General features: G+C 55.6%; 8 protein-coding genes across 8 annotated transcripts; 2 read left to right on the top strand and 6 right to left on the bottom strand.

Moving 5' to 3' along the window:
* Positions 1 to 1326: 1326 nt before the first annotated feature.
* PHYSODRAFT_294115 (hypothetical protein) lies at positions 1327 to 1638 on the bottom strand (the record flags this gene model as incomplete). Its single annotated transcript, XM_009517589.1, has 1 exon — positions 1327 to 1638. The coding sequence occupies one exon, from the start codon at positions 1636 to 1638 to the stop codon at positions 1327 to 1329; it is 312 nt and encodes a 103-aa protein (XP_009515884.1).
* Positions 1639 to 2087: 449 nt separating this feature from the next.
* PHYSODRAFT_322258 (hypothetical protein) lies at positions 2088 to 3900 on the bottom strand (the record flags this gene model as incomplete). Its single annotated transcript, XM_009517590.1, has 3 exons — positions 2088 to 2355; positions 2954 to 3069; positions 3154 to 3900. 3 exons carry the CDS (start codon positions 3898 to 3900, stop codon positions 2088 to 2090), a joined length of 1131 nt encoding a protein of 376 aa, XP_009515885.1.
* Positions 3901 to 4312: 412 nt separating this feature from the next.
* PHYSODRAFT_552331 (hypothetical protein) lies at positions 4313 to 6304 on the top strand. Its single transcript, XM_009517591.1, has one exon. The coding sequence runs from the start codon at positions 4344 to 4346 to the stop codon at positions 6069 to 6071; it is 1728 nt and encodes a 575-aa protein (XP_009515886.1). The 5' UTR covers positions 4313 to 4343; the 3' UTR covers positions 6072 to 6304.
* Positions 6305 to 6326: 22 nt separating this feature from the next.
* PHYSODRAFT_472033 (hypothetical protein) lies at positions 6327 to 12215 on the bottom strand (the record flags this gene model as incomplete). The annotated part of the gene is made up of 4 exons (XM_009517592.1): positions 6327 to 6749; positions 6804 to 10233; positions 10447 to 11622; positions 11680 to 12215. The coding sequence occupies 4 exons, from the start codon at positions 12213 to 12215 to the stop codon at positions 6327 to 6329; spliced, it is 5565 nt and encodes a 1854-aa protein (XP_009515887.1).
* Positions 12216 to 14953: 2738 nt separating this feature from the next.
* PHYSODRAFT_552333 (hypothetical protein) lies at positions 14954 to 20050 on the top strand (the record flags this gene model as incomplete). Its single annotated transcript, XM_009517593.1, has 2 exons — positions 14954 to 15168; positions 15243 to 20050. The coding sequence occupies 2 exons, from the start codon at positions 14954 to 14956 to the stop codon at positions 19831 to 19833; spliced, it is 4806 nt and encodes a 1601-aa protein (XP_009515888.1). The 3' UTR covers positions 19834 to 20050.
* A 32-nt stretch (positions 20051 to 20082) lies between these two features.
* On the bottom strand, positions 20083 to 21559 carry PHYSODRAFT_445280 (hypothetical protein; the record flags this gene model as incomplete). The annotated part of the gene is made up of 5 exons (XM_009517594.1): positions 20083 to 20412; positions 20484 to 20554; positions 20611 to 20615; positions 20906 to 21386; positions 21466 to 21559. Coding segments are annotated over 5 exons (981 nt in total), but the record flags the coding sequence as incomplete, so codon positions are not given.
* A 516-nt stretch (positions 21560 to 22075) lies between these two features.
* Positions 22076 to 25888, bottom strand: PHYSODRAFT_437914 (hypothetical protein; the record flags this gene model as incomplete). The annotated part of the gene is made up of 1 exon (XM_009517595.1): positions 22076 to 25888. A coding segment is annotated over one exon (3813 nt), but the record flags the coding sequence as incomplete, so codon positions are not given.
* A 613-nt stretch (positions 25889 to 26501) lies between these two features.
* On the bottom strand, positions 26502 to 27975 carry PHYSODRAFT_471503 (hypothetical protein; the record flags this gene model as incomplete). Its single annotated transcript, XM_009517596.1, has 6 exons — positions 26502 to 26663; positions 27009 to 27100; positions 27247 to 27322; positions 27385 to 27474; position 27515; positions 27569 to 27975. The coding sequence occupies 6 exons, from the start codon at positions 27973 to 27975 to the stop codon at positions 26502 to 26504; spliced, it is 828 nt and encodes a 275-aa protein (XP_009515891.1).
* Between the last annotated feature and the right edge of the window lies 1 nt (position 27976).

Below are 27976 nucleotides of genomic sequence, written 5' to 3' on the forward strand. Positions count from 1 at the left end.
TGCGTCTGCTAAATTATCACGTTGTCCATGACCGCTCCACAGTTTCAATCGTTTGCAGAACTTCACCGAGTGATCAGCACGCAGGACCTTCTTCACTTTGGTCTGCTTCATTACTACTTCACACAGAGAGCCGTATAATTCAGTGTACGCCAACCAGGCGTCGGTCATTGAGCTTTGTGACACCACCTTGTTTTTTTTCAGGTATGCATCGACGGTGGGCGGGATCGGCGGCAAATAAGCGGCATTTTCGCGGTACTTCTGGCCGACTGCATAAACAAACTTTGAGAGCAACTCGTAGTACCTGTTGTCAACGTCTCTCCAAGTGACTCAAAGCATGCGATAATCCATTGGGAGAGAGAATTCCTTCATGAACGTGCTCCATTAACCCCTTAGAAAACCCCATTTTCTTGCTAATGACGAACGGGAGATGTACTGCCACGTCTGGGTTAGCCTCGAGAAAGCTAGAGCTCAACGTTGAAAACGTCCTGGCCTTTCCGCTTGCAACTTTGCGGGTGCACTGGTACTTCACATAGAGAACATTATACTTGTATCCGACGTCCTCAATGACACGCTGCTTCCTCTCTTTCACGTTAGGCTCACATTGACATCCTGGCACCACACAGAACGGGCGCTTCCATCGTCTTCTTGCTTCTGGAACCCACACCAACACCGGCCGAGAAAAAAACGAAGCCAAGCTTGCTCCACACGATACAGATTCAGGAAAGACAATCTGAGGTGGGGACGAACACGTGTCTAGCGCCTGTTGTACCAATCTTCTTCTCTCATTGAGCGGGATAACGTCGGGATCTCGTACTAAATCACCGCTAGCTTGCTCGCACATCGGGCCCAATTGTTGATCCGCCGAATTTATCTAGAGTGGAGTGACTCTTCGAGCCGCTCCGCCGCAGATAGCCGAAACTCGCCGGAGATAGTGGGGCCTACCGGCCCCCGCTATCTCCAATAAATCGCGGAACTGGAGCCCCCCTCGTCCACGGCGTTTAGTGCTGATTATGCGCTCTTGAACGGCATGGCCCGTTACGGCGTAACGGCCGGAAGGGATCCAGCCAATCACTGCTGTTGGTCTCAGGTACCGAAACACGGGTACACTACAACGGCACAAGCACTGCCAGGGAGGACTGCAGCGGCTACATGTAGGCTAAACGCATTCATTTTCGCCGTCATGCGAGGTGAACATCATTGCCTCTTCCTGCATTCGCATTGACATCGCTCGCTACAGGGCCAGGTTGAAGGCAAACATCTGATGAGACCTCAAGGAAAGCAGCTGTTCGCTGCGCATGCCGGGGCCGCGTCAAACCACCGCACCACTCAATGGATCGCCATGCATGTATATGCTCGATCGTCAGGTTCATAACCGATGCGAGTGCTGGTATGATATACGACATCTGCAGCGACGCACATGGCCAGCATCCGCAACCTCCGCAGCAGAACCGGGATCGATGTCGCCCCCAACTTGGGGCCCAAGCCAGTCTTGGCAAGACTTCCAGGCTGGAATCCAGCCTTCCGCACTGCAGGCTGCAGACGGGAAAAATCGCATGGCAGACGCAAGTCACAAGCGCGAGTCCATTCAGCCGCGCCGCCCTCGATCCCGCGCTGCCTGGCACCACGTTCCCTCGCCATGTTGAACTTGCTGGTCCGCTTGCCTTGCTTTCGCTAGTTCTCGTTGCTCGCTCTCGCCGCCTTCATCCTCGCTGGGCATTGAAGTCGCGTGTCCTGTTTAACGCCCTTGCTGGTGCTCGCCTCCACGACAACAATCTTGTGGTCTTGTGGACCACAAGATTGTTGTTGTGACCACAAGTTGTGGTGGCGTGAAGCACCGGACTGCAGCTCGTCTGCTGCTTGCGCTTTGCCACCAGGAGATTTTTACGCGTCCCTTTTGCGCCACACCATGCTTACATCACGCCTTTTTCATTAGTCAAAATGCTGTCGCGAACGGATCCCATTGGCTCGCTCTAAGATCGCTGCGCGAGATACTGGTGGCAGCTTGCACAGGTTGCCCGGCCGGTAATCTAAATTACTATAGTAATATTAATCGGCGAGACCGAATCGTTCACCGCCTGCACTGTGCTCTACAAGCTGGACGTTAGCCGCATGATATGGCGCCGACAGAAGTTCGGTAGCAGCGACGACGGCGGTGCCGAGGCAGCGGTGCCCCTGCCTCTGGCCCACTCGCACTGCAGCAGCAACGCCGTGCTCAACGGCCGAGCCTTCACGTGCTCGGCGGAGTCCAGCAGCTCGCAGCTGCAAGTCACCGCGCTGGGTATCCGCGCGCCGCGGCCAGCGTGATGCCCGTCAATGGGCGACCGTGCAAGATCGGCCATAGCTTTTTTCTTCTGGCTGTGGCGTCGGAACTTAAACTTACCGAATATCCCAAAACGCATTGTCAATGTGAGCAATCTTGACGGTGGTGAATGAATTCGCTGGTGTTGAGACCAGCTGGGTGGCTCAATGTCCATATCTTTCCTACATAATACAGGGACCATCTAATAGCCCACTTCAACGTGCCTGTCTTTGAAATGCTGTCTCTCATTGGGGAGTTGGCGTTTTGCGCCGCTGAAGCCAAGACCACAACGCGTCGATATATCCCTTCTTGTTCACTGGCCCAGTGTACGCTCTGGATTGCATTTGAATTCCGAGCCGGGAGCACGCGGTACGAAGCGGGATCGCGCGCTCTTGTTCAAGCATCCCGCTAAAGAACATATAACCGCGTGTAGGGAACCGTATGTGGTACTTCACCACTAAGACTAAGTCCACAATGTCGTCCGTCTCTCTCTCATTCCGTACGTCGATGTCGGTGGGATCATACGTCCGAACGGGCCGGGCAATAGGGATGGAGACTCTGGGTGGCTCATGGTAGGATTGCACACGAGCATGATACTTTTTGGCTACGTCAAGAAAGTGGGCTCTAACGAGCGGCACTTGCTGAGGAACGCACCGGATCAACTCTTTCTTGTCGTGATCGGTCGCATCCGAGTAGATCCAGCCGAGGTTGAGTTTACCCATCCGTTGCCGAAATTCTTTCTCTGCTGCCTCGACGAAAGCCTTATCGATCTGCACAACGCATAGTACCCTGGGCTTCCGGCTTTCTGCCTTGAGATAGTGCCCCAAAAAAGATAAGGAGCACTGGTCTTTCACCCTGTCGTGTAGCCGAAACTCATCTGACATTCCCAGCTTCTCAACGCAGAACATCCCAGGTTCATAGAGAAGATAGTTCCCAGTAGTGCCTCCATCAATGAGATACATTTCACAAATGCCATCCGGGATCCAGTCGTAGTCGTCGCTGAAAAGACCTTGACTTCTTTCTGGCGGGGGGTAAATGATCGGGTCGTCGTCGTCCACGGGCGTCAAATAGACTACCTCTAGGGGATCAGACATACCTGGTTTGTACACCTCGATGGCCGATTTGACTGCCAAGTCACACTGCAACACATGGGCCCATATCTTCTCGAGGGCATACTGGGGGCGACGACCGCACTTGTTCGTGTAGCACATGTGGAGACGAACAAATGCATCTCGACGTGGCTTTGCTGACTGCGGTTCCCAGGTCACGTTCGATACCTGGGTATTGTACGCCGCTCGCGTGTCTTCATTCTCGCACACGACCTCAAGGAGGTCGGCAAAACACACGCTGAACGGCCTACCCTCATACTCCGCGAAGCGCTCGTCCGAAACTCTCTTCACATCCGTGCCGTGGGTGCGGTAGATACCTCCAAAGAACTCATCCAGAACGCTAGCGAGAGTGACCCTGTTGTCCGAGATGCGGATGATCGAGTACACCGCACTGAGGCTCACCCACGTGACGTTGCAGTCGAAGCGCAGATCGTTTACCTTGAACGCCCGCTCGAGCGTCCTCAGCTCAGCCTGAGTGACCCGCGTTGACATGGAAGTTGCTGGAAGTTCGTAAGTCCACAAAGTAGTCCACACCTTCAACGTGGGCTTAACAAAATCTAAGCCCGCTAAAAATGCGCCTCGTCACTGATTTCCCGATGTGGAAGATGCCACAACGAGGTTCAGTTGTGGCATCTTCCACATCAGCCACAAAGGACGCGGGCGCGGGATCCCGGCCCGGAATTTTCCCTTCGCTGCTGGGACCCGCAGGAGCGTTCTTATCGGTAGCGCCACAACGGGGCAATTCCTCCAAGGGGGAATAATATAACAAGCTAAAAACAGGGGCCTCATTGGTGGAAAAGCCGGGCTGCCACAGCCACAAGAACGTGTGTTTTGGTGTGCCGGCCAGCTGCAACACCTCGCCGACACGGCCTTGAGCCGCTCATTCTTCAATCCGCGCACTAGGGCCTTCACTCCTTCCTCTGCCAGTCAGCGTGATGCAGACGATCGCCAAGCGCTCGGCCGTGACGGCCCGCGCCCACGCCCGCCGCGCCTTCTCGAACGCCGCCGCCGCCGAGGCCGGCAAGGACCGCCTCGCGATCTTCGACACGACGCTGCGCGACGGCGAGCAGTCGCCCGGCGCCACGCTCAACTTCAAAGAGAAGTTGGACATCGCGCGCGGCCTGAGCGCGCTGGGCGTGGACGTGTGCGAGGCCGGCTTCCCCATCTCGTCGCCCGGCGACTTCGACGCCGTGTCGGCCATCGCCAAGGAGATCGGCCCGCTCACGGCCAACCGCGCCACGGGCGAGCCCATGACCATCTGCGGTCTCGCGCGCGCCATGGAGAAGGACATCCAGCGCTGCTACGACGCCGTGAAGCACGCGCCCAAGCACCGCATCCACACGTTCCTGGCCACGTCCGACATCCACCTCAAGTACAAGCTCAAGATCTCGCGCGACGAGTGCATCCGTCGCGCCGTGGACGCCGTCAAGTTCGCCAAGAGCCTGACGCCGGACATCGAGTTCTCCACGGAGGACGCCGGACGCAGTGACCCCGACTTCCTGTGCGAGGTGCTCGCCGAGGTCATCAAGGCCGGCGCCACCACGCTCAACATCCCCGACACGGTCGGCTACACGGTGCCCGGAGAGTACGGATCGCTCTTCAGCTACCTGATCGAGAACACGGAGGGCAGCGACAAGGCCATCTTCTCCACGCACTGCCACAACGACCTGGGTCTGGCCACGGCCAACACTCTGGCCGCTGTGCAGGGCGGAGCTCGTCAGGTGGAGGTCACGATCAACGGTATCGGTGAGCGTGCCGGTAACACGGCCCTGGAGGAGCTGGTGATGGCGCTCAAGACTCGCCCGCAGCACTTCCCCGTGTACACGAGCGTTGACTCGACGCAAATTACGCGCTGCAGCCGCATGGTGAGCCACTACACGGGCATGTCCATCCAACCCAACAAGGCCATTGTCGGCTCCAACGCCTTCGCCCACGAGTCGGGTATCCACCAGGACGGTGTGCTGAAGCACCAGGCCACGTACGAGATCATGCTGCCGGAGTCGGTTGGTCTCAGCGAGAACAAGATGGTGCTTGGCAAGCACTCTGGCCGCCACGCGTACAGCAAGCGTCTCCAGCAGCTTGGCTACACCAACCTCACCCCGGAGGAGCTCGACTACTACGTCGAGAAGTTCAAAGTGCTGGCTGACGAGAAGAAGACGGTCACGGATGCTGACATGGAGGCGATTGTTTCGGACGAGCTCTTCAAGCCGGAGGTCTTCTGGACGCTACAGTCTGTGCACGTGACTGCTGGTAACCTCGTGAAGCCGACGGCCACGGTCACGCTTGCCCACAAGGACGGCCAGGAGGTGAGCGAGGCTGCCATGGGCACTGGTCCGATTGACGCCATCTACGTTGCCATCAAGCGCGCCACTGGCATGGACAGCATCAAGCTGAACGACTTCTCCGTGGAGAGTGTGACGGATGGCACGTACGCTCTGGGTGAGGTCACCGTGCGCGTGCAGGAGGAGAAGGAGGAGGAAGAGAAGACGGAGGACGAGAAGCACGTGAACGCCCAGACGGGTGTGACGCGCGACCGCCAGTTCGTTGGCCACGGTGCCAACACTGACATCCTCGTGGCGTCGGCTACGGCCTACGTGAACGCCGTGAACCGCATGATGGCTTCCCAGGCACGTGGTGTGGCTGAGGCTCGGGTGGACGCCTAAGATTGACAATACAACATCCAACTAACAAGGAGCTCGCTCGAAGCAACCGCGGATGTCAGCAAGGAACTGTCGAGGGCAAGACCAAGAAGGGAATCATCTGGAGTGTGGTGGCGAGCGCCGTACGTGTGTATTATCTAATCGGTGGTGAAGGCTTCATTACACCAGCAGAATGAACAGCAAAAATATATCGTCCGGGTTCGCGAACGATGCGACCTGGAGCGAGTGTCTCTACCAACCTGTGTCTTGATATTCTTCTCATTCGGCCGTGAGCCCGTCGTACGGTGTGAGGCCACTGTTGTTTTCGATGGTGTCGTCGGCGCCGTGTGCGATCAGGTACTCGCCCAGGACCCCTTCGCCGTCGTACGCCATCGCGAAGTGGAGAGGCGTGTTGCCCTGTGCGTTGCGATGGTTCACATTGGCTCGGCGTGTGACTAAGAGCTCCACCATCCGCTGGTTCACGTTCTGGCAGGCGAGCAGCAGCAGCGTGTTGCCCTTGTCGTCCTCGCTATCGATCGGGAAGCCCGCGTCCAGACTCTCGACGAGCCGCTTCATGCGTCCATTGCGCGCCTGCGAGAACACGGTGTCAACCTCCAAGGAGACCTCTTCTCCTCCAGCCGGCTCCTGTCCGCGAGCGCGTGCTGCGTTCGCTTCGTGGTTGACAGCATCCAGTTGCGCCCGCTCGGCCGGCGTCAGTGGCAGCAGTTTGTTGCGAGCAGCGAGCAGCTTGCGGACGTGCAGCTTGTGTGATACACCGAGAACCTCGGCCATATCCTCGGCACGAAGCTCAATGAGGAACTCGCCGTCCACTGCACCCTCGCGGAATGCAGCCTTGTACTGCGGCAAGGACAAACTGTCGAGCCATCGACCCACATCGTCGACGGTCCAAGCGCGCAGCTCCTCGGGCAATGGCTGCTGCTTTCCGGGTGCTAACGCTTCCCCTTCTTCGCGTTGCTGCTGTGCTAGCTCCTGCTGCTTGCGCTGAGCCACCGTCGTGAGCAGATTACTGATGGCATCTCCGCCTACCTTCTTCTTCGCAAGAGCTGCAGTGACCGGCGTAATGTTGGCAGCAGCAGCGGCAGCGGCAGCAGTGGCGGCAGTCTCCGCTGTGGTGGTGATGGCCGCCGCAGTGGTGTCAGCGTTGATATCGCGCAGGTTCTTGAGCATGTTGAGCGAGCTGAAGTACGACAACGACATTGACATGAACTGAAACTTCATGAGTTCCTCCGTGGACTCAAACATGGCCTGCGACCGTGCCTCATGCTCGCGCGCCTTAGCTGCTGTGGCCGCTGCTGCCGCTGCCGAGGTGGCTGTTGCTGTCTCAAGCTCGATACCCTTCTCGCGCAAGTTTTCAAGCTCGAGCTTCTGCTCTTCCAACAACTCCATCAAGTGGCGCTGCAGGCGAGCAAACTCTCGATCCTTCCGCATGCGCGTCTGCTCCATGTCTGCCAGGCGCTCTTCCAGCGCGGCCAAAGCTTCTCGCTTCCGTTGAACCTCAGCGAATGCCCCAGCGAATTCAGCCTCGAGGTCGCGCTTCTTCTTTTCACGCTCACTACGCTTGATGCTGAGTGCCATCTCAACTGCGTAGGCATCGGCTTGGCGCTTTTTGAGAGCTTCCTTGGACTCAAACGCATTTTCCGCTCCGAGTTCGTATGGTGCAGCGTCGTTGTTGTCCGCTGAAGAGGCTTCAGGTACTCCGTTGCCTAGATGTTGGTGCTGTTGTGACGAGCGGTGGTTGCGCAGCAAGCCTTCGACACCACCAGCATGCAATCGCTCCGCCTCGTGGGTCAACTCCCGTACGTCGGCATCTAGCTGGTCGATCTCCTGTAGCTCGCGCTCCAGCACTGCTAGCTCTTTCTCGGCTTCACGAAGCTCGTTGTGCACAGCGCTAACCTGGCGTTCTGCTGCCTCCTGTGCACGGTGGAGCGCGTCGAGCTCGCTTTGTTGGCGCTCAAATGCCTGCTTTGAGCCTTCAATCAACTGTAGTCCAAGTGCCAGTCTTTCAGCCCCAGGCGCTGCATCGCGCCACTGCTTCTTGCGTGCAGCCTCTCGACGTCCTAAAAGACCACGATACATCCGCTGGATCTCCAACGCTGCAAGCTCCGAGAACCGAACAGTGAGGTACTGGCCACGCGCGACGTACATGCGCCAAGTAGCCTGCAGCTTGGCAGCATTCCGATCCTGATAACGACGACGCTCGTGCTCCTCGCGCAGTCTTCGAGCACGTCTGCGTCCAAGATGACCGCGATACACTCGTTCTAGCATGCGCGCCTTACTTTCTCGCAACTTTGCGCGGTAAGCCACACGACACGAGAACCCCCGGAAGACGGTCTCGATGAGTATGGCGGCATGCAATCGTCTTGCAGCCTCTTCTTTCTCTTCAAACAACCGGCGGAATCGTCGACGACCCAGCCGACCTCGTGCTATCCTCACGATCTCACCACCGGCGAAGTTTTTCACACGCTCTTGCTGCATTTCGCGTCGGATTCGATCAACTCGACGCGTTGCTAAGAACCGACGGATGTACTTCTGCACTCGCGTAGCTTGAGCGTCTCGCCTCCTTCGCAGTTCGCGTTTCATGTTCGATTCATTCGCCCGGGTGTCTTCGCGGAAGTTTTGTTGGAGTGATGAACGCACCTCGTCGTACTGCTCACCGGTTAGATGGCTTCCTGCTACTAGGCCAGGCCCAAAAGCTCGACGCTTGTGCTCCCGACGTTTTCGAGCATGTTCTTCCGCTTCGAGTTGGTCGAACAAGCTCGGGAGCTCTGGCTGCTCTCGAATTTGCTGGCGTGTTGCTTCCACTGTCGGAGCCAGCAACGCAGTCGGGGAAGTTATCGCAGGACTAGGCATCTCGATGGACGGTTCCACTACCAGTGGAGCTGCCGATGGTGACGATTCTGATGGTGTGGAGCCCACAGCCAGCACTGCTTCGTCTTGTGCTAGCTGCACGAGATCCCGCTGCTGAGATGCGGCAAGTCGTTCGGCCTGCTGAGTTTGCAGTTGCGCTTCAAGAGCTGCCAGTCGGTCACGATCTTCTTGTTCCCATTCGCGCCGCCGGCGTTCCTGCTCTTCGCGCAGAGCAGCCATGCGTTCCTCTGTTGCCGTCCGATGTTTTTGACGTTGCTCTTCCGCTTCTTGCTCGAGACGCTCTTCTTCAGCTCGAATTTTGGCTCGAACGCTTTCAATGTCGTCATCCACTTGAGCTGTGTTGCTTGCTTCACTTTGCTGGGGATATTGCGGCGTTTGATGTTCGTCACGCTTATCCGACAACTGCTGGGGGTGCATTACTGCGGCAGGAAGAGCAGGGGGCAGTAGCATGTCCATGGGCACCACAGATTGCGTTATTGGGACCTCAGCAGCTCTGGTTGTCGCGGCGATCACGTTCTCATCTTTTGTTGTGTTCTCATCAGCTGACTCGCCGGCATTCTTCTGTTTTTGTTGCTGCTGGAGCCACTTCTTCTTCTCGTACTCGGCCTTTTGGGCTTCGTGAGTGCGTAGCGCCTCCTGAAAAGCGCGCTCCGATTTCTCAAGCTGAAGTTCATACGGAGATTTGTGGACTTGTTGAGAAGGTGGCTGGTTGCCAACAGGGTCTGCACCTAAGGGCTGCCTCGGGGCCTCAGAAATTGGTACAGCTCGTAATTCAAGTGTACTGGATGCGTTTTCGTTGGCTTGTCGATCCGCTGGTTCGTTTTTCACAACCAACTTTGGCTCCTGTTCCTTACCCGCTGCTGGTTGGCAGCTATCTACCTGCTCAAATGCAGCACGCTCTTTATCGGGCGGCTCCATTTGGCAATTCACGAGCATCTCGATCACCTCAGTTACGTAGCATTTTGCTTCCTGGCGAAGCTCGTGCCCAGCGCGAAGCCAGGATACGAAGGCGCTTTTGGGCGTAGCCAGCGCTTTCCGCAACTGAGCTCGAGTCTTGGAACGCAGGTCGCTGGTGTGCGGTTGCTGATGAGACCACACGTGCTGCACGCTGGAACGACCCTGGAGGAAAGGGTCCACGTTGGTGGGGGATACCAGCGTATTCTCCACAGATTGAACAAGAACAAGAGGCACACCGATCTCTGCAAGTTGGGAGCCGAGATCCACGTGGCGAAGTGCACCACGACATAGCCGGATGCGACCGTCAAGCGTGATGGCGTTAGTCACCGCTGTATAAATGCTGAGGGCTAGATTCATGTCAACCTTGCGCAGATAGCCCTCGGAGAAGAGGAACTTGGAGAAGAAAGACACGGGCAAATCGGGTCTAGTCGGAGGCAAACATGCGAAGACATTCACTGCACTATGCAGCACGGCTGCAAGCTGCGAGTCTACGCTTGCAAAGCCATTGAACAGCGCAAGGGATTGCAAGTAGTCATCGTAGCTCCTGCCATACAGAGCGGTATAGCACGTGGCCACGTTTGCACCATTGCCGAAGCCGACGATGTGAAATGGGGCGCCAGTGGTGACGAACTGAGTCGTGTGCTGCAGAAAATTCAGCAACTCGTGTACTCGACGAGCGAGCCACATGTTGTTGAGCACGAGTTTGTCTTCTTCACGAGCTTGGTCGTCGACTGCGTATGCCGATCCGGACTGACCCGGAAAATTGAACAACAAAGCTCGAGCACCCACGTTTCGCGCAACAATTGGTCGGAAAAATACTCGAGTGCTTTCAAATGTGTCGAAGAGGTCGTGGAATACCACGAGATTGCACTTCGCAGTCTCACCGATGGGCTGGCCGATGACAGCGTATGGTATTTGCGTGACTCCATCCTGACAGGTGAACACACTGTCTGCTGTGTTCCCCACTACTCCATCTTGAAGACCCGATGGGGCTGCAAGCCGTGCCATTTGCTGAGCTTGGATAGCTCGGCGAGCAGCTTGTTTCTGCTGAGACTGACGTCGCGTTCTGGATAATGAGTCGTCGTTGCCGGGGTCATTTGTTTTCCTTCGCTTCGCTGTTGCATTTCCACGCTGGGCATCTCCCAGTTGAGCTACGCCAATGCCCGGTGGCAGGATCTCCGGCTTGAGCAGGCAAAGCATACGTCGAGTCTCCAGGTCTTGCATTTGAAGCCTGTGCTTCCACGAGTAAGCTTGCAACACGGTCCGAATCCAGTCACAGAATCGAGCAGCGCATGAACTGATCGGCGCGATCTGTGCTGGTGTAAAGAGCGGATTTCGAGCATGACCTGCTGCCTGCAAGACGGCCCACTCGGATAGAGCTTCCAAGTCGACGCGGTGCATCCGTGAGAGGAGTTTGTCCTGGGTTATCACTCGCTTGACCTCGCACCAGTCTTCTCCTCGTGACCCTAGAAGGAGTGCACCCAGCGCACTCATGACCATCGCTACCGCTGGGTGTGGATTCACGAAGCTGTACAGCTCGGCAGCATCCTTCTTGGTAATTGATGCAGCAACTCTAGAAGTCTGCGCCCACACATGTTTCCAGACATACTGGAGTCTATCTGTCACCAGGTCCTCGTCATTGTTATCGGTGTCTCCATCATTGTCGAGGTTTTCTTCCTCTTCTTCCTCTCCTCTTTCGGCAATAGAAAGCTCCTGCACCTGCTTGCGTCTTGAAGCAGGGTCGTTTGTCTCGTACTTGTCAGGACTTCGACGATTTGGACTCGACTTCTGCCGCCGTGCGATTTGACTTCGACGATTTGGACTCGATTTCTGCCGCCGTGCGATTTGATCCAGAGCCTCCATGCGAACTTTTTCAACTAGAGTGTAGAACTCATAGCAGTTAGCGCAGACCTGTACGTCCCGGTAAAAGTACCCCGGAAACGTAACTCCGAGGGGCTCGCCGTCTCCGTAGTATGCCTCTGCAAGGTAGTCTCCGTCTTCGCCGCTCTGGTACCGTCGGATGAAGAGGTCCACAAGCTGTTTCTCGGCCCGAGTTTGTGCTACCAGCTTGAACGGAATGGTATGAGTCAGTGGCATTGCTTCGGCACGCTGAAGCCGCTGTGGTGACGTTGGCTTTCGTTGTTCCGCTAGCCGCCCCAACAAGTCGTCTGTGCGATGAGCTTCCATGAAGGCATTCGCTGCAGCTGTAGCGGTGGCGACACTCGTCCGCCGCCGGCCTTTCCTGGCATGCCCCGCTTGTTCGCGTAGAGTAGAAGCCTTCTTGCGTTCCATTCGTCGGGCGGTCAACTCGGCTATTGACATGCTGCAGAAATCTCCGCAGCACCCACGCTTCTGGCTGGACATCAAATGAGCTGCTGACACGGTACGCCGCCGGCCTCGAGACAGTGACGACGTAGCAGGAAGAAAAGATAAAGCTTCATCCCAGTCGCTTGAACTGCGCAGCTCAAGGTTAGCACGCCGCCTGCCCTCCATCTCTCCGAGTGGATCCAAGCGAGTCATGGCACTAGACGATGCGGCTGAGAGCATTCGACCCGAACTTCTGTTGGAGTGTGGCCTTGGAGCAGCCATAATAGACTCAACCACTCTCTCATCGGGTGCTCGCAGACTATCAGCACGAGCGCGGGCGATGAGTCTCTCGTTCATGGCGCGAGGACCCTCGTAAGGGCTTGGAAACGGCGACACAAGCGCCTCTGGGAAGGTTGGGGCGACAGGCAATGCCACCGCCGCGGAGATGGTCTCACAAGCCGAAGTCCGCCACAACTGCAGCTTCCCGCTCTCGTCCACAATGAATAGCGACACGCAACGGGCAACCCGACACTTCTTGTTCTTCTCGAGGAAGCTGACGTAATGCTGGACCAGCTCGTTGACGCTGGTGTTCAGCTTGACATCCTTGCTAGCAATTCGCTGCCCACCGAGTGCCAACCAGAAGAGTTTACCTTGAACACGACCGCTCTTGTGAAGTCTGGAGAAGATAAACAACAAAATCAATCAAGGGTCAGTCTACACAGCAGTTCATAAAGTCGGTATCGAAGCACGTACGTGAATTCATGCTCGAGGTTGGCGTAGCAAGCGGGGTCCAGTTCACTGCGTGGACGGACAAAGGTGCTGATGGCGGCGGTGCAGGCGCTACTGGAGGCGAGCGAGTTCAAAAAGGTCAGGAGATCTGGCGCCGTCAAGAACGGCACGGCACCCGGTGCGTCGTTCTTCTCGAACCAGCACACGGCGACAGGCCGAATGGCCGGGTCCAGCGTGACATCTGCCCCGCCAAATTCGTCAGCAAAATGCACGAACGCGCAATGCACTTGATCTGGCGTGAGTTTGCTCTGTGGCTTGCGACGCACGACGCCTGCGTCTGTGTAGTACCAGGACCAAATCTGCTGCTTGTCCACGAACACACTCTCCACGACATGCACGCAGCACTCGCCCTTGTCTCTGCCGACGAAGGCGGAGCAGACCCACGCCCACGACCGACTCGTGCGTTGCTCCTTCTCCAAGTCCACGGCGGGCACAATTTCGCGCAGGATCTGGATCTGGCCATGTTGCTGCTGCTTCATTGCCCCGGCGCTTGCGTGCAGCGGCCAAGTGCTTCCGCCACTTGGAAAGGGGTCGGCGGTTGCAACATGAGTGACGCCTTATTTATAGTGCATTTGACAGTGTCGCCAGCCATAAAGACAAAGTGCAGGACAGCGCTTTCGCTCGGTCATAGCTCGTAGCTCGGGGGGGGGGGGGGGGGGAGTTTTCATGTGTCTTTTGTGCCGGCGTTGACGTTGTCACCAACCCGAGGTAGCGGCGAACCTCACACACAGGCACCACTACTTTACGACTCACTTGGAAATGACTTGTAGTTGTATCAGGTCTAAGCTAATACAGTGCTGTACCTGTCTGGGTGAGGTGGTTGGCTAAAGGTGGTCGAGGCCCACTTCAACTTATGGGCAACGTGGGCAACAAGTTGAAGTGGGTGTAGCCATTTTGTGTGGACTAGAAACCGCGACGCTGTTACGGTGACCGTTTCCTAACTCAAAATCAGTCAGCCCTCATCCACATTTCAGGCCATTTGAGCTGAGCTTGGTCTCAACTTGAAAGCGTATCAATAATAATGCAGCGCCAAAGTAGCGTTGGTATGAAAATAACAACGGATTCTGTAAGGTAAGACTCAGTTTGGCAGCGCTGGTGGGGGGAGGCCGAATTTTGTTGCCGTTGGACAGCCGCAGCTCGACTTGCAGCCACCCGTGCACGGTGCCAGGCAGCGGCGGAGTACTTGGATACTCGGCCGTCGCAAAGTGGCAGATCAGAGCAAGAAGCAATCTTTTCAAGGTGAGCACCTGAACACACCCACGTATCGCAACCAGGCATCCCATGATGTTCCCTGCCAGCGAAGCGAGCCGAGGCTCAAAAGGATCGATCCAGTTTGCTGACCTCTCCACGTCGCCCGCCGGGAGCAAGTTGCCCTTTTGCGGCGGACCTCCGGAGTCGAGGGATCCTGGCGGGAACAAGCGCCCTTACCACGATGGGGCGTTTGTAACTTGCCCAGCGCGTCGCCAAATTGCCTGCCGCCAGTGCGACGGCAGCACGGCAACAACTGCCCACCAGAGTGAGGCTGGTGATGGCAAAATTCACCACACGACAAGTTGTCGCTGTCGGCGACAACCAACGAGAGGCAACAAGGATCCACCTCAAAAGCAGCAATCACAATACTATCATCTAGCATGAAACTACTGTAAAGAAACCTCCACTTCTTCTACTCATCTCAATAAAGGACCTTTACTATCTCGTAGACCCATAACTCAGCATACCCGTCCCGTCTCGTGCGATTGATTACACTCTTTTTCTATTTCGATCCAAGGGGTAGGGCCGGTACTTTCGCGCAACCTCGTGCGCGCTGGCTTGAGACTCGCCGTCCGCTTGTTCCGCATTATTGCAGCGACTCAGAATAACCAGCAGGCCCGCGCGCGCCAGGCTGCGTCTTCCTCCCCCCCCCCTCGGCCAGAGGACCCAGAGCAGAGCAGAGCAGAGAGAGCCACCCGCGCGCGCACGCAGCCATGAGGGTCGAGTTCGCGGTGCCCTCGCCCTCCGACAGCTCCACGGACTACCAGCTGGACATGCCGGCCAACTCCGCGGACGGCGCGCCGCCCCAGGCCGCGCAGCCGCCGACGTCGCAGCCGCACAAGAACCTGCGGCGCGTCAACACGTTCACGGGCGCGGCCAACGAGGAGGAGCAGCGCAATATCATCTCGCTGCGGTACCGAGCCGACAGGTAACTAACTAACTTTTAGCTAAGTTTTATCTTTTATTCGACCAGAAAGTGACGAACGTTTGACGTGGATGCAGTATGGCGGACTCGGTGGCGTCCGACACCAAGCCCAACGCGGAGACCAAGCTGTGGAACCTCTTCGAGAAGGTCTTCTGCTTCCTCAAGGGCATGACCATCTACCAGACGCGCCGCCGCCTCAAGTTCACGATCGTGTCGCAAACCATCATCAACTCGCTGCGTATTTTCCCCATCATCCTGGGGCTCAACTTCCAGGCCACGGTGCCCGTGCTCATCCTGTACGTGACGCTGGTGCTGGGCTGGCACGGCACCAAGTTCCTCGTGCCCAACTTCCTGCTTAGCTACAAAATCGGCATGCAGCTCACGCTGCTCGTGGACGTCATCTGGTACTACAAGGGCTACAACGGCAAGCTCAACAGCGTCAGCAGCGGCACGTCCGTGCTGCTGCAGGGCTTCTTCTCGATCTTGCTGACCATGCTCAACATCACGGGCTTCATGTACGGATGGAAGCTCCGCCGCATCGTCAAGGCCGTGCAGAACCAGCGCGAGTGCGACCGCGCAGCGCTGGCCACGACCATGCCGTCCCCACAGCGCGCCAACTCTCTCCACCAGACGTTGTCGATCAATCCTTCAGCGGAGATGGACGAGGACGAAGGTCCGTCCGCTCGACGGAAGATTGTGGTCGGCCCGGGGGTTCCGAACAACAGGTTGCGACGCACTCAGTCGGGTGTGTCACTCCAGGTCCCCGATGCGCTGAAGACCAAGAAGCGGCGGATGAAGGAGGCAGAAGCACAGGGTGAAGCCCCTGTCTTCTGCTCCAACCTCATCATCACGAGCAAGTACACGTACTACAACTTCCTGTTCGTGTTTCTCAAGATGCAGTTCAGCCGACTCGCGAACCTGTACACGACCATTGTGGTGGCGCTCTGTTTCTTCGACTTCTCGCCGGTGAGCCCCGTGGCTAGTCTTACACCACTGTTGATTGTGTTCGCGACTTCTGCGCTGAAGGATGTGAGCGAGGACCTTCGCCGTCAGAAGGGAGATGCATTAGTGAATTCCAGGCCGGCACACATTATCCGTCGTGACGTGCTAGACGAAGTGATGCACATCGATGGAACGTGGCAGGACATTGAGGTGGGAGACGTGTTGCTGCTGAAGGATGGTGATCAGGTCCCGGCCGATTGTATTCTGCTAGCTACAAGTCGACCTGATGGTCGTTGTTACGTGGAAACAGCCAACTTGGATGGCGAGACGAACCTCAAGATCCGACAGGTGGCCAGCTGCACGAAGCACTTTCTGACTGCAGAAGAGATTTTGGAGCAGCACAAGCTTGAGGTGGAGTGCGACGTGCCCAACAAGGATCTCTTCTACTTTGATGGTGTGTTGAGACTCGGAAAGATTGCGGATGATGCCGTCGTGGATGCCAACAAGGAGGATACCGACACCAGTTTGACTATGGACAATTTGATTTTGCGTGGCAGTGAGAGCCGTAACGCAGAGTGGACGCTTGGACTTGTGATCTACACAGGAAGGGAAACGAAGGTGCAGATGAACTCCGTCGCTGTGCCGCTGAAGCGTAGCTTCGTGGAGAAGACGTTGGATACGATGTTCGTGCTGGTGCTGATGCTGCTGTTCGGTATTTCGATTGCTTGCACGTTGGGAAACAACAACTGGAATTTGGATCTGGCCGATGAGACGACGCCGTGGTATATCAAGGAAGACTCCAACGGATATATCTTCCTGAGTTACGTGATTTTGTTCAACAACTTGATCCCGCTTTCCATGTATGTGACGATGGAAGGTGTGCGCTTCGTTCATGCACGCTACATTGAAAATGATTTGGAGATGTACGACGCAAAGACGGATACCCCCGCTCAGGTTCGCAACAGCAACATCAATGAAGATCTCGGCCAGATTCAGTACATTTTTTCCGACAAGACGGGTACGCTGACGTGCAACGAAATGATATTCGCAAAGTGCACTATCGGAGGACTACGCTACAATGACATTGAGGTGGACCCCGCGAAGCCCGCGAGGCCTGGTACGCGGTTCAATGACGGGCGCTTGATCGCTCGTTTGAACTCAAACCATTCGACGAAGAAAGAGATCCACGACTTCTTGTTGCTGCTCACGATTTGCAACACTGTCATCCCGGAGACCACTGTCCCGACATCACCTGCGTCCAGCAGTGAATCCTGCTCGGTTCAGACTCCAACCATCAAATACAACGCGTCGTCCCCCGATGAGGAGGCGCTGGTGCTGGCAGCTGCCGACCTCGGATACGTGCTCGAGTCGCGTGACGGACCGATGTGCAACACGCTCCTTCAGGGAAGACCCATGTCGTTTGAAATTCTGAATGTGCTTGAGTTCAACAGTGACCGAAAGCGTATGTCGGTGATCGTTCGATTTCCTGACGGGAACATCGTGCTCTACTGCAAGGGTGCCGATGACGTAATTTTCGATTTACTCTCGAAGTCCCAGCCTCAAGGTGTGGCTCACGTGACCCGTGGCCATCTTCAGGAATACGCCTCAGAGGGTCTTCGAACGCTGACGACCGCAATGCGTCGCCTTACCCAGGAGGAGTACGACCAGTGGAACCACTTGTACCGCCAGGCCGAATTGTCTATGGAGGGACGTGCCTCGAAGATTGCAAAGGTATCGGCTATTATTGAGGTCGAATTGACGCTGCTCGGTGCAACAGCCATTGAAGATCGATTGCAAGACGGCGTGGAGGAGTCGATATGCGCCTTGCGGAAAGCTGGCATTAAATTTTGGGTGCTGACGGGTGACAAGAAGGAAACTGCTCTTAGTATCGGCATGTCGTCGCACGTGATCGATGATAATATGGATGTTATCGTGCTGAGCCAGCGCGACAAGGGATCGCTCCGCACAAGGCTCGAAGAGCTGTACGTTGACCTTGTGGAGGACAAATGGGGTTCAGATGAAACCTCGTCGGCCATTAGTGTATTGTGGGAGGCGTTGAAGCGGGCGATCCTGTACCTGTGGGATCTTGTCAAGTTGGCTCTTGTAGGACGTGATGAAGAAGCTGAGGCCCGGAAGAAGCGTAGACGCTTGCCTCGTCGCCAACATGCTGGGGCTGATGCAACGCCTACCGATAGCCCTGTTCACTACGACGTGGTGTATCCGGCTCTACCGAACCGCGACCTATCTGAGAACAGCTTTGAGCGTGGTTTGTGCGACCATGATTTCGAGCCAAAGGCGGATACGATGACGGGTGGCACTGGCAGTATGAGCAGCGGCGACTATGTCGATGAGGAACTCGAGTTTGCCATGGTGATCGATGGCAAGACACTCGCCTTGGTGCTGGATGACGACATTAAGTATCTGTTCTTGGCGGTGGCAACGCAGTGCAAGTCGGTGATTTGCTGTCGCTGCTCTCCGTCCCAAAAGGCCTCAGTGGTGAAGCTTGTTACGGAACCCACACTCATGTTTTCACCCGGCAATATTACGCTAGCAATCGGCGACGGTGCCAATGACGTGCCCATGATTCAGGCTGCGAACGTGGGTGTCGGAATCAGTGGCAAAGAGGGCCGCCAAGCTGTTCTCTCCAGCGACTACTCCATTGCGGAGTTCCAGTATCTGAAACGTCTACTCCTGGTTCACGGCAACTACAGCTACAAGAGAATCTCGAAACTAATCCTGTTTTCCTTCATGAAGAACGTGGCGCTGTCGCTCTCGAACTTCTTCTTGGCGATGGAGACGTTGTACAGTGGTTTGCTGATGTACTTCAGCATCTTCTTTACGCTTTACAATGCGCTGTTCACGACGATTCCGATCGTTGTTATCGCCATGTACAACCAAGACGTGTCGCCTGCCGTGCTCATGCAGTACCCGACGCTGTACGTGAACGGTCTTAAGAACCGTTCGTTCAATTGGCTTTCCTTCTTCGGCTGGTGTGTGCTGGGCGTGTGGCATGCGTATGTGGTCTATGCGGTGCCATTCTTCACGAACGGTTCCATCGTCTGGTACTTCTCCAGTGGCTCAACGAATCTTCAATTTGACAAGCGCGATCTTGGTCTTTGGGCGGATGGTGTGGCCTCGTACACTTATCTGATCACAGCGTCGACGGTGCAAGTGTCGCTGATGACGAGCAACTGGACGCGGGCTAACGTCCTTTCGACTGTTGGCACGCTCGTGTTCTACTACCTCTTCACGGCATTCTTTTGCTCTGTGTTTGGATGGACCAAGACTGACTTTTACGATACGGAGGTGGGCTACGGCGTGGCCTATCAGCTTATTCGCGAAGCGTGGTTCTGGCTTGGCCTCTTACTGGCGGTGGTAGTAGCCATTCTACCTAATTACATTGCCAAGGCTGGACGAGTTCTGTTCTACCCGGAGCCGTCGCACCTGATGCGTGAGTGGAATCGTTTGGCTAAGGGTGAAGACGCCGCGGTGGTGGTTGATTCCCCGCGCCTCGTTCGCCGCAACACGGGCTTCGCGTTTTCACACTGCCCCGGCGAGACGGAGATGGCGCTGGGCATCTACCGAAGCAGCAATACGCGAGGTCAGACCCAAGCGGGGCAGATGTCCGATCTTTCGGACGTTGGTCTACGAGTGCAGTCGCCATCGTCGTCTACTGCAGACGGGTCCTCGCCATCCCCCAACTTGGGATCCAAGGTGCTTGAGTAGTCAGTCTTGTCATAGAAGTGTTGAACAAGACGTGTGCAAGCCGTTGCCCAGAAAGGCACCCGTATCACGGCCAGTCTAAAGGATTGCGTAGGGAAAGATGCTGCTTTCTCACGAAATAAACCGCTAATAAACGTTGAGCGCGTGTACCATACCACCCGTGCGTAGGGCATTAATTCATAACACGATACTGAACCACTCCCGAGGTGAGTTGCAATCGCTGCTCCTCGTAGCACTGTAGGCGATTGTTCAGTCATCCAGTTTCCACTCATCGGCTATGGCTAGTCGAATCCCCAACTGCTTGATTTGCTTCAGACGTTCTTCACAATTCAAGGCAAACCCAACGAGGTCCTGGTGGAAGACCTGGCACGCCAGATTCGCGTTCAGGCATGTCAGTCGCACACTCCCCGAGATAATCGAGCTAGGCACAATCTGGTTTCCGTAAAGTGGTCCAAAAGGGGGAATTCCTGGCTTGACGTGCACCTCAGTCCGGTACTGATGGTCATTAAGTGGTTGGATCACAATGTGGACGTCATTGAACTGACCAGAAAGGGTCTGCAAGTCGTAGTCCTCGTCGCACTCCTGTACATACAAAACAAATGTCAGTGTTAAGCCGAAAGTGCGTTAGAAAAAGCTTCATGTCATCCTCGCACCTTGAAGACGATGTGAACAAAGTCATTACCAATATGACGCTTTTTCTTCATCGAAGCGAAGTTGCCAATTGCTGGAGTGCCGCCAAGGTGATTAGTGTCCGGGATCATCATCGTCGCTACATGAAACATAATCTGCATGCACAAAATATTAGCTCAGAACTTGTCCTTTAAGCAAGCACATTGAATGCGAGCGCACCTGAGCACAAGAGTCCTTGAACACCAGCGCGAACTTGCCGTCACTGTTACTTGTCGTGTCGAGTCCTCCTGTGTATCCAGACAGCCCTTCCAATTTGGTAAAGGCACCCAACCCACGCAGGAAACGCAAGTAGCGCAGTGATCCACCTGCGTTCCCCAGGATAGCCGACTCGGACGTTTGCTTCTCGTCCCGGACATACAGCAATCCAATTTTGTGCGTTTCGTACTCTGGGGTTCGATCCAAAACACTCAGCGCCAGGGTCAGCGGTGGTCCATCACTAAGTAGCTGGGGGCGATTCTCCACGGTGAGATCAAAGAGCTGCATCATCAAGTACATGGGGTCGTACGGATCCTCACTTGATGAGGCTGAGGGTTGTTGGACGCGGTCTGGGCCAGCAGGATTCGAGTCACTTCTACCGACAAATTCCAGCACCCTCGGTGTAACCACTGGCAAAGTTGGCGCTTCACCAGTGCTATCATACAGTGAAAACGAATCCATTTCGCTTCCCCCTCGCTCACGTCCCTTATCGAAGTGTGTTTGCTGGTCTTCAATGGCGTCTTCGTTCTCTTCAAATTCTTCTCTGATAGCACGAATAGTGGGCTTGATATTCGAGCTCTCTTGTCCATCATCTCCTTCAGCCTGCCTAGAATTTCTCGTGCTCATTCTTGATCTCGAGCCAGCAGATTTTCGCTGCGGATGGCGGCCCACTGCAGTCAGCAGCATTATCACACGTGCAAGTTAATTCAAACAATACAACAACAACACTATTGTCGGGTGCGGGCGTACCTTGTGCGTTTTCACAATAATATGAGGGCGATCCTCCGATACCATCGTACGCTGGTAGTGGTGAAAATGCTGCCGTCGCGGGTGAATGCTGGAAAGACTCTGTCGTTGAGGTTTGCGCCGAGTAATCTACCTCCACCTCTTTACTCTCCTCGCCGACCACGACTTCTTGGATCTCCTCACGGGAGTTGTTAAGCGTTTTGTCCTTGGCGCTTGCCGTTCCTCGAGAGCATTTTGACTGACTTGGGTACGACGGCCTGAGCTCAGCTGGAAGTGATAACTTTTTCGGAGCCTCACCACTTCTTGGGCCAATAATCTCCGTTGTTCGCTGGGTCAACCGATCGGCGCTTTTGTGGCGGCTAGCTTCACTTTCCGCATCGATGTGAGATCGCGAGAATAGTTCTGACGGATTTATATAGAGGTCGTGGCAGGCATTTAGTCCCCATCGACTTGTACAATTCGCTCTCCGAATTGCGAGCGATGCATCTCCACGCGCGTTCGTGGTGATCGTTAGTAGTGCCCTCCGATACACCCACGTTCTCGACTTTGTTTGAGACGCACCACCATCGATCATATCTTCGCTGTTCTCGTTTTCAGCTTGTTGATGACTACAGAGGGCCGACGGGGGTATAATGGATTGGGAGTACGCGTAGCACATTAAGAAATCAACCGCAGCCTCGGCAAGCAGGCTGTTTGCTCGACGTGTACATTGCTGTAACGTTGGCATCGCCAGAGACGCAAGTGAAATGCGTTCCGTTCGATCACTTTGGTATATCACTTGGCACAGAAGTCGGAAAGAAAGATAGGCGAGCTGTTTTGACTTCGCGTACTCGAACCCGAGTAAAAGCGCCTCCACGATAGCTTTACGTGCAGAAAGCCTGCTGTCTTCACGCCCTCGACGCAGCATTGGCGTTATGGTTCCCAACAGCTCCAGCACTGCAACGAATGCGTCCGGTCGAAAATCTCCGTCCACAGTGGTAACACAACCCCGCACGGTTTGCAGTATTTCATCAAGTTGGCTCAGTACGGAGGAAGGCGCGAGAAGTGTCAGCAGACTAAGGGCTGTTGTTGTTGTGTGCAACAACTTGAACTCCGAATCGAAAAGTTGGCGTAAAAATCCTTGCAATCGGGCTCGATCTATCCGAGTTGGGCGGCTGCGAGACGTATCAGAGCGCGTTGTCGCTGAACCCATGGACGATTTGCTCATAGACCCCGATAGCGCATGGAAGAGATTACCATGAGATGCTGAGGTTTGAAAGCGCGACAGCACACGAGACGTGAAGCCGAGTGGCGTGCCTGATGCATATGGGTCAGCTGCATTTGCCCCGTCGTGATGGTACAATATATTCGGTGAAGACGAAGACGTAGATAGGGTCGAGTCATCCGCCGCAGTACCACCAGCGAACAAATCCTTTTCGGCAACAGCCAGGCGTAGTTCCATTGCACCCACCAGACATCGCGTGAGTTCTTGGAGAGCGTTGTCATGCAGCTCAGCTTCATAGCTAACTAGCAACTGCAGCAATTCTATCCCCATGGCGAGGAACTGAGTCTTCGCGAGCAGCGCTGCCGTTGCCCTCAGGCTTGCACAAAATGACATCTCGGTGCTATCATTCGCATCCGTGCTTATGGACCTCGTTGATGCATGAATCGATCGGACAAGTTCTGCGTCCGTTTGCGGGATTGACCGGCTGACACGTTTACACTCATCTTGAGACTTTTGATCTCGAGTAATTAGAGCCGCTGAATATGTGTCGCTTGAACTGCGTTCACTCGTCTGCATGTTCAGCAATCTTTCAACCTCGTCAGCAATGGCAGCTCGACCAAAAGCTCGGTAATCAATACTAGCCACAACTTTCGCCGACACCTCGCTTACATCCACATCTTCGAGAATGGCACGGTTTTCCAACATGGTTTTGATACCTTTCACTGCCATACGGAAAAGCTCCGCGTCAGGTTCAGCACTGACCAGCGTTAGTAAAGCGCGTAGCGCACGCGCAACCGGTACACACGCGGCAGTCAATTGCACACCTGCTGCGTTGATTCGAGCAGCACGACGGGACACAAATAAAAAGCGGGATGTTCGCACTTGCTGCTCTTTCCACTGAAGCTTTCCATCGGTTGCACGTGCTTCACACACATACAGCAAGCACGTGAGAGCGATATGTCGTACTGCACGGCTGCGATGGGTTTCCACGGTAGTGGCAAGAAGATCGTACATGCGCACCGCGCGAGCAGGTGGCAAATGGTCAAACGCAGACGAGAACAGCGCCACAATACCGGATGCTGCTACAACTTGAGCGTCTTCGTTGCTTGAAAGCAACATAGCGTTGGCAAGGATATCCAGCAGCGAGTCAAACTTGACACTTTCCAGTTGGCGTGCCACCTCAATGATGAACCCGAGAGCCCGGCGGCGTACTTCTGGGTCAGGATCTTCATACACACGACCAAGCGTCGGGATCACCACTTCTTCAATGACACGATCTTCGCAGACGTTGCGGCTTGTCCAAAGATTAACGCGCAAGATCTCCAGCGCCTCCAGGCGAACAGCGCTTGGCACAGGAAGGGTGTCACCATCAGAACTGACGCACGAAAAAAACGTGCGCATCGCAGACGACAAAGTTGCTAGCCAGTCGAGATGGTATCCTGGATGAGCTGCCTCCGCACGCTGCCGCAGCAAAAACAGCATCGAGCTCTCACTAAGATGCGGTAGATAATTCTCCAGAACATTAAGAAATTCATCCACATCGCCGGCAAATTGGCGTTGTTCTACAAGCTCTTCCACAGCTTGCAGTGTATCAAGTAGCTCGCGCGGAATTCGCGTCTGCTGAATCGACACCGAAAGCTGGTGTTGCGGTTGATCCGGCTCATCAGTCGTAGGATGAATTGCCGCCGCACGATGTGCCTTCACTTCTGATCGCCTATTATCATTGTGCATTGCACGCTGGGGGGCCTCTTCAATTTCATTTTCATCAGTCATAGATACCCACGGCGTTAGTGTCTGTAACATGCGCAAAATCACATCCCATTCCATAACTAGCCGGCGCTTGTCTCGGTTGGCACATGTGGCTGCGGTTGCAGTAGTAGTTGCTGCAGTAGACGAGGAGCTCGCACCACTTGATACAGTCGAGTCGTGACTGGTCGGATGTTGCCCACCACTTCCTGATGGATGAGCCGCACCAAACTTCTTGATAAGTCGCTGTAGAGACAAGATAACCTCAAATATAACCACTCCCCGACAGCACTCCAATGCTCGTTCAAGAGCCAGCAAAATGGGGGCCCACGCGATATCGTCAAACTTCGGCACTCGCTGCGATCCCCAACAAGACATACCAACAAAAAATACTGCACCTCGGAGCACCCAAGGCGAATTGGCTCCCATAGGATGCTCCAGCACCTGCAACAGACCTCGCAGGACAAGGAAGCCCGAGCTTCCATTCAGTAGCAGCTTCATCACGGACCATGTCCCATGACCGTCAGCATTCACAAGACAGCACAGCGACCTCAGGCAAGCCGGCGTACTTGCTGCATAGGCCAGATCGTGGACTGCCAGCACGTGGAAGAAGGCGACAAACCTTCGACATGCCTCGAGATCGCTGCGACTCCAAGCCATATCACACCGCGCGCTTATAACGGACACAATCGCAATCACTTTGTCACGATCCAGCGCCCGCGGACTGCGACACAGGATGTTCTGAATCAGTCCCAGCAGGTCTCTCTGCGCGTCTGACTGCTCCAACAACCGTAGCAGAAACCAGCCAAGCTCCACGTGAAAAGGCTCCAGGTGTCGTCCGTCCTGCGTCAGAGCACGCAGAGCCTTCTGCTGCAGCAGGAAATCTCCAGACGGGTGTGTCTCCAACCGTAAGTAAATCTTCCGTCTCAAAGCCGGGGTCAGTCTCTCACCAAAGCGTAGCAGGCACAGCTGCACCACCTCAAAGGCCAGCGCGCGCACTCCCGGGTTTCTATGGTCGAACAGGTCCGCGATGCAGTCCAACAGCGCGTCGATCTCCGCGAGCGTCAACGTCACGCGGGCCAGCTGCAGCCTCTCACTGGAGCTCATGGCGCTAATAGAGCTTAACGTCGAGGCGTTGCTGGCCACGGAGCTGCGGCGGTCGTCGCCCACCGCTTCATCTTCTTCCTGCACGCTGCCCAGAGTCTCTCCGTCCCTCAGCGACAGTCCGGGGCCTGGAAACGTGGCCGACGTCACGCCGGACGCCGGTGTTTGCACCCTCAGCAGCGCCAGCACGCGCTCCACGTCGCGCACGAAGGCGCGCTCCTCGGAGCGCTGTCTCTGGCGTCTGCAGAGCCTCTGGAGCTGCAGAACCAGCTCGGACGATGCGTGGTCGTCGTTGTCTCCGCCGCTGCGGCTCCTGCTGCGCCGCCCGACGGCCGCGCTGATCCCGAAGCCCACGCCGCGGGACGCGACCATGCCGCTGGACGAAGACACGCGGCGCAGCCCGCGCGAGGCTGTCAACAGGGCGGCGCCACCCGTCGAGGCTTCGGACGCGTCGCAATTCGGCTGCTGCTGAGGCGCAGAGGCGGCGTTGGAGGTGGCTGAAGCGTCCGGGAGGTCGGTAGAGGCGTCGTCCACTGCGAGAGGGTCGAAGTTCGGGTCCAACAGCTCTGTGTCGTCGCTGACAGCGGCCGGAAGAGCGCCGCCGACCCGCGCAGCCTCCGCATCCTCCATTACGGCTCGGATCAGATTCCGATTGGTGGGTCCAATTGGAAATAAGGACCAATCCGCGTGCGCTTGTAAGCGCAACTTAACCACTTCAACATGAACATGTGGATGATATGCAATAGGTTCTTTGCGGTCTTAGTGTAGAGTTTCTGTTGTAACGTTGCGTTACTAGAAGATCTGGTCGAGTGGAATTTGCTCCGAGAGGTGCGAGTCGATGGCGAGCTTGGCGACGTATTCCTTGTTGTCGCTGATAGCTGTGGCATACCATCCAGTTAGATGTCAAAGTCGCCGCCAGAGCCGAGGATTTTCATAAACGCACCGTAGGAGTGGCAGCCCACGATCCAGTTAGCTTGGCGCTCGGTCAGGGACATCGAGCGCTTGGAGCGCACCTTCGGCAGCGACTCTTCTTGTGCGATACGACCCGCAAGAGCGCGCTCGTATCTCGCTCGGAGGTCGGGCCGCAGTAGTTGTTGCGCGCCACCCGTAGCCGCCAATTTCTCCTGCAGACACGGAGTTGGAATTGCTGTGATTTGCACAACGACATTAAGTAACAGTTCACAACAACCGCACGGTTAAATACAGCAGCCTTACCGTCGAAGTAGTTGGGGATCCCCTTCGCAACACGAGGCTTTTCCAGCAAACGAGCGAGGGCAGGGAACACGCTGCGTACGAGCGCGGGCACATACTCGAAGAGAACGGTACGCATCACTACAATGGTGCAGCCAGCCACGAAGAACGCGAAGAGCACGACGACTTGCGGGCGCGTGACGCGTGATATCAGTTGTCCTCGCCGTGCTGTGTCGAACAGAGGGATGCCATTCCCCGGGCTGCTGGTGCTATTCACCGTGGAATCCCCCGTGGTGTCGACCCTGTCACTTTCATACTCGAAGATTCGGTCGTTCGAGAACATCCACATAGCCACAAGGCAATGCATCAGCACGGCGTACGGGAGAAGCGACCCTGCAGCAGATGCTAACTTGCTGTCGTAGAGAGGTGGAGACCGCGCGACGCGGAGGAATGCTGTCCACAGAGAAATTAATACGTTAAATATTCCCCGTCACGTAGGACTCCTACGGTAGGAGATTGAGACTATTGAAGTCACCCACTGAATTTGTCGGCCCAATACGTCATGATCATAGTCCCGAATCCGATGAAATGGAGCAGCGGCATGCCTGCTGAGAACTGCGTCGACGTCAGTCTACAGGAAATATTGCTATTCCGTAGCTACATAAAGCAAAACGTACCATATACGAGATGAATATTGAGGTAAGCGACTGTGCGTAGCGCGCTGCCAGGTCGAATTCTGGTCCCCGGTATAGCGCTTCAAGGTCGCGCTGTGTGTCTTGCTTGGTGAGCGAGTGGTCGAACGAATACCCTCGATCAATGAAGCGGCGGGCTTTGAGCATGATGTAGTTCATCAGGAGATACGCGTGTGTGCTGAACGAGTTGATGATCATGGTGAGCATCAGCGCTACACCGACGTCGTTGTACCAGTCAGCTGAAAAGTCCGAGTACTCTCCGTTCAAAACCTGCAGCGAACCAAGCGAGAAACCTCCGGTGCTAATACTCGTCTCCGGTACAGTCGGTGACGACGAGAAGTAGTTGGCGTTGGCGTTGATAGCGAGCATGAGCAGTGCCGTGTTGCAAAACTGCGCCAAAAAGACTTTGGTGACCCGAGAAACTACAAGGCTGGACTGCGTGTGGTGCTTCTCCATAGCGACAAGACCGTTGAGGATGCGTGCCAAAAGAAGGTTCACAGCGACGACCAGAAGCACCGAGGCAATGCACAAGATTTGAGTCGTCAAATAGGTTGTAGCCCATGATCGACAGAGCATA

The sequence above is a fragment of the Phytophthora sojae genome (genome assembly GCF_000149755.1).
Source record: "Phytophthora sojae unplaced genomic scaffold PHYSOscaffold_1, whole genome shotgun sequence".
NCBI lineage: Eukaryota > Oomycota > Peronosporomycetes > Peronosporales > Peronosporaceae > Phytophthora > Phytophthora sojae.